Source organism: Rhinoderma darwinii, chromosome 12 (assembly GCF_050947455.1).
Source record: "Rhinoderma darwinii isolate aRhiDar2 chromosome 12, aRhiDar2.hap1, whole genome shotgun sequence".
In the NCBI taxonomy this organism is placed as follows: domain Eukaryota; kingdom Metazoa; phylum Chordata; class Amphibia; order Anura; family Rhinodermatidae; genus Rhinoderma; species Rhinoderma darwinii.
The window spans coordinates 78,857,008-78,872,451 of NC_134698.1; the positions used below are offsets into that span (position 1 = coordinate 78,857,008).

The 15,444-nt window shown below is 44.9% G+C and overlaps 1 protein-coding gene across 4 annotated transcripts in view; it reads left to right on the plus strand.

The window, feature by feature from the left end:
* Positions 1-15,444, plus strand: part of PPP2R5C (protein phosphatase 2 regulatory subunit B'gamma) — a 70,261-nt gene that overhangs the window by 52,272 nt on the left and 2,545 nt on the right. For 2 of the 4 annotated variants that reach the window (XM_075844242.1, XM_075844244.1), the window contains 11 exons: positions 1,989-2,099; positions 3,062-3,154; positions 3,674-3,804; positions 5,703-5,762; positions 6,304-6,412; positions 8,279-8,332; positions 10,120-10,290; positions 11,198-11,325; positions 12,185-12,286; positions 12,952-13,024; positions 14,765-14,881. In XM_075844242.1, coding sequence (XP_075700357.1) covers positions 1,989-2,099; positions 3,062-3,154; positions 3,674-3,804; positions 5,703-5,762; positions 6,304-6,412; positions 8,279-8,332; positions 10,120-10,290; positions 11,198-11,325; positions 12,185-12,286; positions 12,952-13,024; positions 14,765-14,881 — 1,149 coding nt within the window. Of the gene's footprint in view, positions 1-1,988; positions 2,100-3,061; positions 3,155-3,673; positions 3,805-5,702; positions 5,763-6,303; positions 6,413-8,278; positions 8,333-10,119; positions 10,291-11,197; positions 11,326-12,184; positions 12,287-12,951; positions 13,025-14,764; positions 14,951-15,444 lie in introns of all 4 variants that reach the window. The other 2 variants (XM_075844241.1, XM_075844243.1) reach the window with 1 other exon arrangement.

Below are 15,444 nucleotides of genomic sequence, written 5' to 3' on the forward strand. Positions count from 1 at the left end.
TTATTATTACAGGCTGGATTACACTGACTGGTAACACCTATATATAGATAACACAGGATTCACCATTCATTATAGACTGACCCTTCCTGTTCTGTAGTGATCACTTCTCAGCAGTCATTATTATTACAGGCTGGATTACACTGACTGGTAACACCTATATATAGAGAACACAGGATTCACCATTCATTATAGAGTGACCCTTCCTGTTCTGTAGCGATCACTTCTCAGCAGTCATTATTATTACAGGCTGGATTACACTGACTGGTAACACCTATATATAGATAACACAGGATTCACCATTCATTATAGACTGACCCTTCCTGTTCTGTAGTGATCACTTCTCAGCAGTCATTATTATTACAGGCTGGATTACACTGACTGGTAACACCTATATATAGATAACACAGGATTCACCATTCATTATAGACTGACCATTCCTGTTCTGTAGAGATCACTTCTCAGCAGTCATTATTATTACAGGCTGGATTACACTGACTGGTAACACCTATATATAGATAACACAGGATTCACCATTCATTATAGACTGACCCTTCCTGTTCTGTAGCGATCACTTCTCAGCAGTCATCACATTATGAACACAGGCAGGATTACACTGACTGGTAACACCTATATATAGATAACACAGGATTCACCATTCATTATAGACTGACCCTTCCTGTTCTGTAGCGATCACTTCTCAGCAGTCATCACATTATGAACACAGGCAGGATTACACTGACAGTGAACAAAAATCACAGAGCATGCCCACTACACTCCCTCATAGAAGTCAATGAGTCAGCTCCAGACAGTTGTTTCCCATGGTCCATGTGGCTGCTGTAAAGCGTATCTCTAAATGTTGTTAACATCAGCTCAGACAAGATGACTGCCCCATAATCATGTAAAGGAAATGGAAAAGAAAATCTACCACCAGTAAATAAAAATATATGTATAGTTCATTATCTGGTTTTAATTAGTAAAAAAATTAAATATAGAGAGATGATTCAATTCCTTTAAGTATTATGAAAAGTTACTCGATTTTCTAATCGGCTTTCTGTATCAATTCTTCATGGATTTCAAGATCTTTGCTTTCTGTCATTCAATAAGAGCCTTCATTGGTCCTGGTCATGTGGTGCACATTTCGTTACAAAACACCACTTTGGCAACTGTAACGAGTCCCGCACCCGTGTGGCTATCCCATGACCAGGACAGATTTTTATCCTCTGGGAGTAAACAATAAAGGTTCCCATTACATAACAGCAAGCAAAGATCTTGAGGATCTAGAGTGGAAAATTATCTAACTCTTCATTATACAAAGAATAACCTTTATTTGCTGAAACTAGTAAACCCCTTTAAAGGGGTTGTGCACCTTCTGACCCACCGGATAGGTCATCAGTATGTCATAGGTGCGGGTCCGACACCCAGACCCCGCACCATTAAGCCGCTCCGGTGGCCTGCGGGCACCGGATGTTGTGGCAAATAATGCAATGTACAGAGCCGTAAGCAGTTGGCTCCGTATATAGCATAGTGGCCGTGCCGCAGAACTGCAGGTCCGTTCCTATTCACTTGAATACTGTAGTATTGCCGCTATTTCGTGGCCAGAGCTAAGTGATTCCGGCATGGACGTCCGGTGCACCGGACCAGATGATCTGTGCGGGGCCCAGGTGTCGGACCCCCACAGATCATGTGCTGATGACCTATCCGGTGGATAGGTCATCAGTTGTCAGAACCTGGAAAACCCCTTTAAGTGATTGTCTCAAAACGCAGCAAACCCACATTGGATTTAATGACCCCTCATGCGAACATTTTCCTAGTACTGTTTCTTTAAAAAGAAATTGTGGTGGCCAATCACAGCAAAATCTCTTATGTTAACACATGGATTTGACGCACATTTTCAGATACCGTAGGGATGCGGCTTTCCGTCGCTAAATGGGTCTTAAGAGATGTTACGTATTTTCAGTTTTTAATTCTTCCTTTGCTTTTCTTTCAAGTTCGCGGTGAACATGTTTCGGACGTTACCTCCGTCCTCCAATCCGACAGGAGCAGAGTTTGACCCAGAAGAAGACGAGCCAACGTTGGAAGCCGCTTGGCCTCACTTACAGGTATTGGCCACCAATCTCTCTCCTAGACTCCCGAGTCCATTTCGCAAGGGCAGAAAATAATAAGGTAAAAGAAATGGCTGATAACAGAGAACAGATTGGATTTAACTGCCCAGACACTAAGCATGTTTGGGAAGATTTACTATAAAAATTGAGCCAGAATTCTGATCTACAGGCCGAGCGCCACAATTAGTAATGGTTTTAGACACTTCTTTTTTTTTTTCAACACTCAACAAGGGGGTGTGGCCTATGGGGAAAAGGGCACGCTCTATCAAAAATATTCTGGCCGCAAAAATATAGGTCTATTTTTACATACTACAATTTGCTTTTGTTGTCTCATTATAACGTTTGATGTCATATTGCCAGGATATGCCTCCAGCGTCCGATTAACGGGGGTCCAACCAGTGTGACCCCTTTTGATCGCTAGGACAAAGCGGCAGCGCTGATAGGGAAGACTAGTCTGCTGTCCGCTCTGGGACTAGAGTATAGGGGCTCCATCCTGGTATCCTATAAAAGCCCAGAATCGTAGTTCTCAAATGATACCAAGTCCATTTTTGGGGCGCAGCACTCATTTGGAGTCTGAGAACAGGATGAGACGTTTTACTTCCTGGTTCTGTGACTGTGTAAGGGAGGGGGAGCTGCAAGTGAGAGCAGGAAGTAAGATCCCAGCCGGTTACTGCCATCTGTACCCCAAGGGGGCAATACAGGAATTTTTCTTCGTTTATAACCTCACTTACCAATAGGAGAGGATCTTTACGCTCCGATTTTCACATGTAATGGGGGTGTCTTCTACTACAGGGGGGAGAAGATGAGCAGTTACATGTATAATTACCATCTTTACATAATCGGAACAAATTAATATTTGTGACTGAACGACTGACCCAAACAAAGTTACGCTTTGATGCAAAATTGCATGAAGGCGCACATTTGTTTCACTGAAAAATAATAACTTTGTTTTCTTTCAGCTCGTGTATGAATTTTTCTTGAGGTTCCTGGAATCTCCTGATTTCCAACCCAACGTAGCCAAGAAATACATCGATCAGAAGTTCGTTCTGCAGGTATGGATTTCTTTGTAGCGGTTTTTGTCGCTTATAAATAAAGCGGAGAGCTTCTTTATTTTATCACACCCTCCAGTTGTACGTTGGTGTTTCGGTGGGGTGCTGTGTGCAGAAATACTTACCGATCCTCGCATCTTGTTGTTTTCCGGATCCAGCGCCGCTCACGTGATCTTCATTATGATCTGGTCTGGAATCGCTGCTTTTCAGAAAACCGGAAGTAAGGCTCTCAATGCATTCCTATGGAGCCTCGTTCTGGCCTCGTTCTGGCCTCCATAGGAATGCATTGAGAGCCCGAGTTCCGGTTTATTCAAAAGCACAGTGACTTCAGACAAGTCAGAGGGAAGATCACGTGAGCGGCGATGGACCCGAAAAAGACAAGATGCGGGGATCGGTAAGTATTTCTGCACACAGCACCCCACTGAAGCACAAATGGAGGGTGCAATGAAAAAAATTAAGTGGAGTGCTTCTTTAACGGTTTCTCGTCCGGTGATAAATTCTATTTCTCTTTTTATTTTCCAGTTATTGGAGCTCTTTGACAGTGAAGACCCCAGAGAGCGGGATTTCCTGAAGACAACGCTGCATCGGATCTATGGGAAGTTTTTAGGCCTCCGAGCTTATATCAGGAAACAAATCAATAATATATTTTATAGGTAGGTGTCGAACTAAGGACATGTGGGTTATCTGAATGTTTAGCAGGTTCTCTGGCGGTTACTGATGCAAATTCTGCCTGATTTAACATTAGGAGGATCAACGTAATGTTTCACTATAGTCAGGCTATTGTAAGCTCTGGTGGAATACCCGCTCTCCTTAGGGAGGGACACTAAGCAATGCACCCTGGGAAAAATATGCAAATAGGAAGAAAACCATCACTCATCACCCTATCTCAGCTGGTTCTTCCATAGAAAAACATGCCCAACCCTGTTTCTTTGCTTTAGTGAACGTGACTGCCCTCACAGATCGCACTTGGCCTGACACCCAGCTTTCCCAGGTTCCAGAATGGCAAATCTGCCTAGTTTTATGCAGTGTTGTGGATACGCCTGCATATCTAGACAGCTTTGATATTCAGGGGTCTAGAAAAGCTGGGTCACAACCCAACCGGGAGAGCTGTAATGATGGGGCATATTTGCCACCCAGCTTTCCCAGCAACTGATCTAGCTAAGATATTGCTAAGTATAGTTTTTCCTTTATCTTGTTATAACTTTCTTTCACCTCCGTATAGTACAGAATGTTCTTGGCGCTGAGGTCTTTGTATTTCAGACCCTTTCAAGCTCTTAATTGTAGGGTTTGGTCATACGCATTGTGCGTTTCGCTGCATGCTTACATATTATTGCTCTTTTTTCCGACCTCATGCGAGCTGCTGCTTTGTGATGTCATTAATTTCTACTTTCATTTATGTCGATTTTTTTTGACCTGTATTTTGTCGGAAATGTTTCCGAACTGCCTGCGGCTTCCCTGAAATCAGCATTTTATAGGGAAATATGTAGCGCTCCACGCCATAGAACAGCTGACCATTGTACAAATGACAGAGTCCGTCTTGTGCTTTGTCTTCTCCCCGGAGCAGTTTTTGTTCATTAGATCAGTCATCTTTGTTCTATTCCAGCACTGCACACCATGCCTGGGATATGAAGGGTCACAGTGACCCCCCGAGAGATCACGCATTTATGGCATACGGTGTTAGACTGGGGCTCCTTGGGTGGACCAGAGAAAATGGGCCACTCTCTATACAGAACATGGGTCTGTCCACTTTAACTGCATTATAATCCCCATCATTGCACACGTGACGTCATCAATAAGGACAGATCTGTCAATCATCTCATATGCCCTAGTGGCAAGTGACTGGCTCCAAACCTCAGAGCCCGGGCCCGTGAAAGGATCCTCTGGTGGGCCAGTCTGACCCCGATGGCATAAATATCTGAAATGAGAAAACCCCTCTTGTGTATTAGTCACTTAGGTATCAAGTCTGAATTACGTTATTTTCTGATTATCGATTTTTGCCGTGCAATCGCTGCTTTTCCGCTGCAACGATCGCAACACTTGCTATTTTGTTGCGGGTTTAACCCACCGCAGTAAAGCAGCGATTTCGCAGCATAAATTGACATGCTGCGGATTAAAAATTAAACCGCACCGCTGGTCAATTTATGAACCGTTTTTCGGCGGATTTTTTTCACAGCGTGTGGATGAGATTTGTTCCCACGCTGTGGGTTTTCCGCAATGAAATCGGTTGTGTAAAATCTGCAGTATTTACGCTACGTGTGCCCACTTTATTCCAAAGCCGTGAACCAGAGGAGGAGCCACAGGGAACGGAGGAGAGGTGGGTATTTTTTAGCCTCCACCAGTGCTTGGTATACTTAGGGCGCTCATAATGGCGGTAAATTCAGGAGACTAGACCGTTGCGGCTCGTTCCCGTCAGTAATGTGACGGGTGAGTGACTTTGTGCAGGACGTCGGTGGTGCAAACACTTTACAAAAGACAGTTGTGTTGTAGGTTTGTATAGATTTGCTTGCAATGTATTTGGCTCTAATTGATGGCATTTTTTTTATATATTTAGGTTTATTTATGAAACCGAACATCACAACGGAATAGCGGAGCTATTGGAAATCCTCGGGAGGTCGGTATATTTCATATACGTTCTATCATTAATGCGTGACTTTAAAAATGGTTGTCTGGTTCCTTTTGTAAAATACTATAAGAGGCTGCACGTGAGGAGGGGTCCCGGATCTGCATTCCCTTCCATTACTCGGAGCAAAGAGTGGCTTTCATGCTGGAAAAAATAAATATATATATAATCACGTATTTGATTTGCCTCCGTCATCTCCGGCAAAATGGCGCCCCTGGTGGCCACTTTGAGACCAAACTGACCCTCACAAGATGCATTTGCTTTATCAACCATGAAATCGTATTATGACCGTGAGCGGATGCCCATGTATGACGGAGACTTAACGGGGTTGTATGAGATCAGAAAAACATTACGGCTTTCGTGCAGAAACCGCGCCACTCTAGTGCATTGCTAGACCCACAATCTTTTTATCATCATCTGGTCAGGAGCGGCGTCTGGTTTTACCTATTTACGGTTATTGCACCGCATGATGGTACAAGACGGAAATACAGATATTAACCTAATAACGGGGCACAACTGTTCTGTCTTACAGTATAATTAATGGATTTGCCTTACCATTAAAAGAAGAGCACAAGATATTCTTACTGAAGGTATTATTACCGCTACACAAAGTGAAGTCACTCAGCGTCTACCATCCACAGGTAAGAGGCTACAACTGCCCCGTCCCCACATCGCCTGCTGTATTGTCTGGGGTTATTTCCCTCCGCTTTTAGAACCGCGCTCGCTATACACAGATTGTCATCACTCGCAGGAATCCCTCTCCCCATCTTATAAAGCGGCCCTCACACGTTCGGCTCTGTTCACATGTGCGTTGCTATTTCCGTTCTGCTCTCATCGACGCAGAACAACAAAAATAACGACCGCGACGGAACAGCCTCACGACGGACGCCTGACGGAATCCATTCACTTTAAAAGGTTCCGTCGAGTTTGCGTCAAAGTGTCCGTAGTTTTGTTTTTTTTCTGCCATTTGGCAACAGATCTGTGACGGAGTCCCCTAACAATGTGTACAGAGACGTAACCCGTTAGTGACCGCCAGTACGCCTTTTCACGGCAGCCATTAATGGGCTTTATTCTGATGCATATGCCTTTTCACGGCGCTGCATCAGAATAAATACAGCAGGGAGCCAATAAATCTCCCTGCTCTCAGCTACCAGAGGGAGTGGAGGACTGGGGACGTCCCTGCTCGAACGTGTGTGATCGATATCCGTATCAATCTCGCCCGTTTAACCCCTCAGATTCGGCGCTCAATAGCGAGCGCCGCATCTGAGTGGTTTTGGAGAGAGGGAGGGAGCTCCCTCTCTCCCCACCGACACCCGGCGAGAAGATCGCCGAGTGTCTGTGTCTTCTATGGCAGCCGGGGGCCTAATAAAGGCCCCCAGGTCTGCCTGTAATGAATGCCTGCTAGATCATGCCGCAGGCAGGCAGTAATACACTGCAATACAGGAGTATTGCAGTGTATTATAAATGCGATCGGAGGATAGTGAAGTCCCCTAGTGGGATTACTAAAAAAAAAAAAGTTTTAATAAAAAATAAATGGGCAAAAAAAAATGGAAAAACCAACTTTTTCCCCTTACAAAATGCTTTTATTTTTAAAAAAAAACAAAAAGTTACACATATTTGGTATCGCCGCATCCGTAACGACCCCGACTATAAAGTTATTACATTATTTAACCCGCACGATGGACGCCGTAAAAAATAAAATAAAAAACAATGCAAAAATTGCTGTTTTCTGTGAATCCTGCCTTAAAAAAACATTTGATAAAAAGTGATCAACTACTCCAAAAGGGTACCAATAAAAACGACAAGTCGTCCCGCAAAAAAGAAAAAAGCCCTCATGCAACTGCATCGGCGGAAAAATAAAAAAGTTACGGCTCTTCAAATATGGAGACACAAAAACAAATAATTTAAAAAAAAAAAAGTGTTTTTACTGTGTAAAAGTAGTAAAATATCGATATAAATTTGGTATCCTTGCAATCGTAACAACCCGCTGAATAAAGTTATTGTTATTTATACCACACGGTAAACGGCCCAAAAAAAAGTTAACCAATAAATTATATGTACCCCAAAATGGTGCCGTTAAAAAATACAACTTCTCCCGCAAAAAACAAGTCCTCCTACAGCGATGTCGACGCAAAAATAAAAAAGTTATAGCTCTTCGAATGAGACGATGGAAAAACGTAAAAAAATGGCTTGGTCATTAAGGGGTTAAATAGCTGTCGGCCAACCGCTGCTTCTTCCGACTTCCCCGTATACGTGCGTGCTCGACAAAAAGGGGAGACGGAAATAAGTCGCTGCCAAACTCCCAGCGGCTTCTTTTCAGTGGGCATAAAGGATCGGTCGGGCAGGTTGGAGTCGGTCATGCCCGATCCTATCGAGTTGCACATTTTTGAGATGGAAACGTTTATCTGGCATCTAAAGATAATTCTACTTGTCGTCCTGAGGAGGAACGTTCACCGCACCGGATATTTGTGCATTGGAACTATTTTTATTTTCTTTATTTATTTCAGCTGGCGTATTGTGTGGTCCAGTTTTTGGAGAAGGACAGCACTCTTACTGAACCGGTGAGCTTCAGTTCTTCTCATTTTGGACAAATATGAAATATTTTGAGAAAATATGCTCTGTGTTTGAGGGACCAAATAGTAAGAATGAGGGGAGGGGGTGGGAAGAGAAATACATATAAAGATACTCTACATGGAGAAAAGTATTCGGACACCTCCGCGTTACACCTACAGGAGTCCATTGTAAACCCATAGACATTAATATGGAGTTGGTCCTCCCTGTGCTGCTAAAACATCTTTCACTCTTCTGGGGTCTTTCTACAAGATTTTGGGGTGTCTGTGGGAATTTTTGCTCATTCATCCAGATGATCATTCGTAAGGTCAGACGCTGATGTTGGGGGGGAGGGGACCTGGTTTGTAATCTCTGTTCAGTGTAGGATGGGGTTGAGGTCAGGACTCTGTACGGCCAATCAAGTTCTTTCCACCAGGCTCACCCACCCGGTCTTTATGGACTTTGTGCACTGGGGCACAGTCGTTCTAGAACAGAAAAGGCCGAACCCCAAACTGTTCCCGCAAAGTTGGAAGCTGCAATTGTACACAATGTTTTATATTCTGAAGCATTAAGGTTTCTCTTCACTGGATTTAATGGACCGACCGCTGAAAAACAACCAATAGAATTATCCACTTCCACCAAGCTTTACAGCGGGCACAGTGCAGTCAGGCGGGTAACGTTCTCCTGGCATTCACCAAACCCAGACTCACCCATCAGACGCCAGATAGAGAAGCGTCACTCCACAGAACACGTTTCCGCTGCTCCAGAGTCCAGTGGCGGCGGCGACCTCTCCATCTGACGCTTGGCATTGTGCTTGGTGATGTAATGCTGGCATGCAGCTGCTCGGGCCCCCATGCCATGAAGCTCCCGGGCACAGTTTTTGTGTGGATGTTAATACCAGAGGAGGTCTGTACTCTGCAGTTATTGAGTCAGCAGAGTGTTGATGACTTTTCAGCACTCGGCACCCCCACTCTCTAAAGGGGGTTTTACACAGTTGCCGATAATTGTCCTGTGTAAACAGCGATCAGAAGATGAACGAGCAAACGCTGGATCATCCGCTGGTCGTGTCCTTTTAAAAAGGTAAAATATTATCCTTGTCGGCGGCACATCTTGGTGTGTAAACAGGGAGACGCGCTGCCGACATGATGATAATGTACGGGGACGAGCGATAGGAGTAACGAGCTCTCGTCTCCATCCATAGCTCCGTTTGACAGGATCAAATGGGCGCCGATCAACGATGTCTCGTTGATCGGCGCTCGCTGCACCGGCCGATTATCGGCCAGTGTAAAAAGCCCTTTACGTGGTCTGCACTTTGTGGCTGAGTTGCGGCGGTTCCTTCCACTTTACAATAATACCAGTCACAGATGATGGTGAAATATCTAGGAGGGAAGAAATTTCCGGAACTGACGTGTTACAACGGTGGCGTCCTATTACAGGACCGCGCTGGAATTCACTGATCTCTTTACAAGGATCCGTTCTATCCCAAATGTCTGTAAAGTGACTGCAGGGCGAGCGCCAGATGTTATACACCTGGGGGAATGGGACTGAAGGAAACACCTGAAATCAATGATTAAGAGGGCGCCAATACTTTTCTCCATGTAGTGTATCTACTAGCTCATATCTAACACACACACACACACACACACACACACACCCACACACACACATACACACATACATACATACATAGTGGCCAAAGATGAAGAATCCCATTAACTCCACTTTGTCCTGCACTCCGTTTGTAATCGTATTAATAGGCCCCTGGGAAGTAACTATACGGATATTGTACTTTCTACAGGTGGTGATGGCGCTGATGAAATATTGGCCGAAGACTCACAGTCCAAAGGAAGTCATGTTTTTAAATGAACTAGAGGAAATTTTAGACGTCATTGAGCCTTCAGAGTTTGTGAAGGTCATGGAGCCGCTCTTCAGACAGCTGGCCAAGTGTGTGTCCAGCCCGCACTTTCAGGTATGCTGTCCCTTTAAAGGGAATGTGACGCTAGAATTTTTTTTATATTTTTTTAGTTAAACAATTAGTGTATAGGTGATTAAACATTGTTCTAATTTTTTTCACGAGTCAGGAAATATTATAAATTAGATTCTAATTTATAATATTTCCCAGTGCTGGTCACTAGATGGAGCAATTCCCAAAATTGCAGCATTGCATGTGGTAAAGCACATTGCTTTATGCTGCAAAATTTGAGAAAACTCACTCGCTCTAGTGAGCTCTGAGAATCCCCCCCTCCTTTATCCTGGCTAGTGCCGGGAGAAACGAGGGGATTTTTTGAGCTAACACACAGTGTAGAAGGTTTACATACAGTAGTAAACACACACTGAAACACGAACATACATAGAAATCGCTTACCTGCTCCAGTCGCCGCCGGTCCGTCCGCTCCGTCTGCTACCTCCGCTCCAAGTGCACAAGTCCGGAAGCCGCGACCGGAAGTAGTAATCTTACTGTCCGGCCGCGACTTCCGGTCCACAGGAAAATGGCGCCGGACCTCGCACAGTTCAACTTGGACTGTGTGGGAGCGGCGCATGCGCCGTTCCCACACAGACGGCGTATAGCATAGTGGATGGAACGGGCCCCGTTCGCATTCACTATGGGACTGTATGTGCCGTATTCCATGTCTGTATGTGTCGTTAATCGACACATACAGAAATGGAGAAGAAAAATGGCAGCCCCCATAGAGAAGAAAAAGTTCAAAAATAAAAAAAAGTAACACACAAATAAATATAAAAGTTTTTAATAAAACACTAAAATCAAACTGATGTAAAAAAAATTTTTTTCGTGACACTGTTCCTTTAACAGTAAACCCACTCCCATCCACATTGTAAAATAAATATTGTAACATTTCCCTTTGGTTGTATTGCAGGTGGCGGAGAGAGCTTTGTATTATTGGAATAATGAGTACATCATGAGCTTAATCAGTGACAATGCAGCTAAAATCCTTCCCATTATGTTCCCATCCTTGTACCGAAACTCCAAGACACATTGGAACAAGTAAGAAATCTTTTCTTCTGCAGAACACAATTACCTTGTTCCTCGTGTCTTGACAATATCACGACGGAAGTCATGTGTCCTTTGTCGCAGTCGGTGGAGCTGCTGGATCATTTTCCCCTCCGTAGACGTATGAGCGGCATCGATAAAAAAAATGTAGAGTATCCTACACACAAGGGATCCCCTACAGGAGAAATGAAAGGGGCATCTCCATCTGATAATGTTATATCGCTAGAATATGCCGTAAGATTATAATCGGCAGGGAGGTACAACCTCCGGGACCCGTGCTGATTTGGTGATTGGAAGAAACAAGGTCCCTTTGAATATTCTGCACTGGGACGTTGCTGGCCGGGAGCCACAGCATTCAATTAGCGTTCATCCTAAGGCCCAGTTCACATTGAGTTTCTTGACGGGGAAGCCGTGTCGGAAAACGTGCCAAAAAACGTCCGAAAATGCCTCCCATTGATTTTGTGCCTGCAAAAAACTCAGTGTGAACACAGCCTAAGATTAATGACCCCCATAGGTTAATACGTGACGGCGTGTCATATATAGGATATCCCCTTTAAGTATTACAAAACACCCATTGAAACCAATGGGGACCGTCTATGTAATGATCTTATGGTCCTGGCATTTCTGGGCAAGTCCTGCTGTTTGGAGCCGGTCTCCTCTATGCTAATAGAATCTGGTATCTTAAAGGGCCCCCACACCCCCATCATTCTGAAACCGGACCTTTCAAGCGGGGTTGTGGTAACGCGCCCCCGTTATAATTGAATGTTTCTTATCCTAGCTTCCCATGTGATCCGCTGCGGACCATGAATGTCGGTCACTTATTAAGTTTGGCTTCTTTGTTTCTTATCTGTAGGACTATACACGGCTTGATATATAATGCCCTGAAGTTGTTTATGGAGATGAACCAAAAACTCTTTGATGACTGCACTCAACAGTTCAAAGCAGAGAAACAAAAGTAAGTCTGATCGTCAAGGTCGCAACTTCTGCACGCCATATTCATTGCAGAAACACAGGCAACAGGGACATGTCCTTACTGGGGGTCTAGAAATAGCTCCGAGAGCAGAGCGCTCCTCCCCAGGGAGCAACATAGCTGCCATCCCCCACACTGGACATGTAGCGGCTTAAAGGATTCCTCAGCGACCTTGGCCGATCACACAGGACGATGGAGATCTGCCGTTGTCACCCAATGCGTGGATGGTTTGTTGCTAAGCAACGGCTCATGCAAGCTAGAAGAGATAGCGCTGGCTTCAATCGTCATGATCGACCTTTCAAATTCACATTGTTTGGTTTCTCTGGAGTTCCCCTTTAACAGTATTGCTTACCCCACATGTAAAACGAATGATCTAAGACCTCTTACCAACCTGACACCGCACCTGGAGCATAACATAGACTAATCCTTCCCGGACCTCAAATCATTGAAGGATGAGGGGGGGGGGTGCAGCATACGAAGGTTGTTAAATAGCGGGAGCTACGGAAACTTTGCCCCTTGTGTGAGATTTTATCCGCAGTTCTCGTATACCGACCGCTAGATAGAGAAACCACAATTCTGATTCTGAGAGGATTGCAGAACCTGGATTATAGATTATAATTTATTTTCTTTTCTGCATGTCTGCCTTCCAGGGAAAAGCTAAAGCTAAAAGAAAGAGAAGAAGCTTGGGTTAAAATTGAGAATCTAGCCAAATCCAACCCCCAGGTGTGTACTGCTGTATTCTAATAACATTATATCGGGGGTCACTGAGATTTTAAGGGGTTCTACGATTTATAGGAACACTCCTGGCAAAACGGATACATTGTGCTATGCCTAGTGCAGAGCCGAGAACACCAGAGAGAGAATCCCTGTGTCATGCTCCGCCCCCTCAGGCCCTGCACTGTTTAAAGGAACACTCCAAGCAAAACTGATACATTAACACATTGTACCAGTTTTGCCTGTCGTGTTCCTTCAAATATTAGCTACTGATTGTACCAGTCTGAGCCGTGATCTCGCAGCGGTGTAGTTTGGGGATAGCAGGTCCTTTGGGATCAGCTGCCTCTGTGGATGAGCCACATATGAACGGTTTAGGCCTCGTCTGTGTTTCCGTTGCTCTGCTCAGTCGTAGGAGCCGAACAACGAAAATACAGGAAGCGCTGAATATTTGCATGACTGATGCCATCGGCGACCGGCGGAACCTTTTAACTTTTATGGGGTCCGTCAGGTTTCTGCCATGGAGTCCGTCGCAGATGTGAACGAAGCCTTACATAGAGGTCAGTGTCTGGTCCACAGAAGCGGCTGGTGAACGCATAGCAATCGTCCGTCCCTCTGATCGGGGGTTGAATTGGTAAATCTACTACCCTGCTAGAGTCTGTAACGTTTAGTATTCAGAGTAATCAATACTACGTTATCATCTGCTCCTGTAGAGGGCGCTGCTGGGGAAATGTAGTATTACGTAAATCCGAACAGACCCTGAATGGAGAGATGGCCGCACAGTATTTATATACATTTTCTTTTAGATCCCCCCCCCCACCCCCCCCCCCCCCCCCCCCCCCGTGGTGGCCACGAGTGTCCTCAAATATGATGCAAACTTTCCCTGGCAGCACTGGCGCCTGGCACCGCAGATACATGCATGGACTGGTACACTGTACTTTGCCCCCACGTCTGATCTGATAAGTGCTTCATTTCATGTCCATAGCACACTCTGCTAAGATTATTATTTATTTTGGTTGCATGGAAATCGCAGCGACCGTGTTCATCGCCTATAGAATTCACTGCCGTTTCCCGTAATCTCCGCCTCCGGCCAGCAGTTCTCGCTTTATCTCTGTGGGTCAGAAATAGCTGCTAACTAAAGCCAGATGCTTAAAAACAGTCGTGGGGAGAGTGAGGGCTCATCCTGTGACTATTGCTGACAAGGAGCCGTGTTTACAGAGCGGCCCCCACCTCCCCGCTGTATTGTACGGGGGGTACAGAGATTCCTGTACAGAAATGCGGGTTGCGCTGCAAGTGAAAATTGAACTGACAAGAATTGTTATCTCAGCCGGCTGCAAAAAGCGCCTTCTCCGGTCGTCATGCTGTAGATTTTCTAGGTTCTCTTCTCCCATTCCTGAGTTATCTTCAAATCCGACATCCATATCAGATGCTGGGTGACAAACACGAATGTCTACCTATAGGAGTTATCGACTATTTGGAATCGCATCTAAAACTATTTCTAGGTGACCTTAGTGTCAGTCTTTACTTCAGTTCTGGCATGCTATTCACGAACCAGGAGGCTCAGGATGAGCAGTACATATACTGTTTCGATCCCTAAAGTGGCGGTGGAGCCCTGACCTGTGCATTATGTCAAGAAAAATGTTTGTGTTTTAAAAAAAAAAAAAACAGTCATTGAGAATAATTCCGATGTGTCAGTCATTTTATGTGGCCCCCATGCTTTACCCTTCAGCTGATTACCATTTTGCATTCCAGTACCCCATGTATACTGACACGTCCGCTCTGAACAGTCCCGTCGCAATGGAAACAGATGGACCCTTACTTGAAGATGTACAGATGCTGAAGAAGACAGTGAGGGAAGAGGCGTCTCAGGTAACCATGGACATGTCCTTCTCGTCCAGCGCTCCTGACTTATCATCGTCTCCCGCCACTTGTTTCCAGGTATTCCAGATTAGGCCCCGTGCACATGACTGTATTTTTTTATCCATAATCTGCGGACACATTTCTTTCTATAGGCCACAGACACATTTCAGAATATTCACGGATGTGCGTCCGGGCCGTAGAAATGATCCCCAAAATATACAACATGTCCTGTTCTTGTCTGCAATTGCGGCATGGACGTCTATGGGCGCGTGCAAAATTGCGGACGGCTACGGATGTGCATCTGTAGCAGTCTGTACTTGCGGAAGCGTTGCTATGCGACGGCAGGGGATTCCCGAAGGAAATGGCGCCTGATCGATCATGTGACCTTTTTAAGGGGTTTGGACATGTTGGTGATGTCATTTGTAGCCTCCCTTTTTTTTTTTTTTTTGCCAATTCGTAAATATGGATGCACTACTGACCGTATTTGCGGACAGCGTGCCAGATATCCACAAATTTGCGAGTCAGTAAAAAAAAAAAAAAAGGCCTAAACCTGGCTGATGGCGCCACCTTGT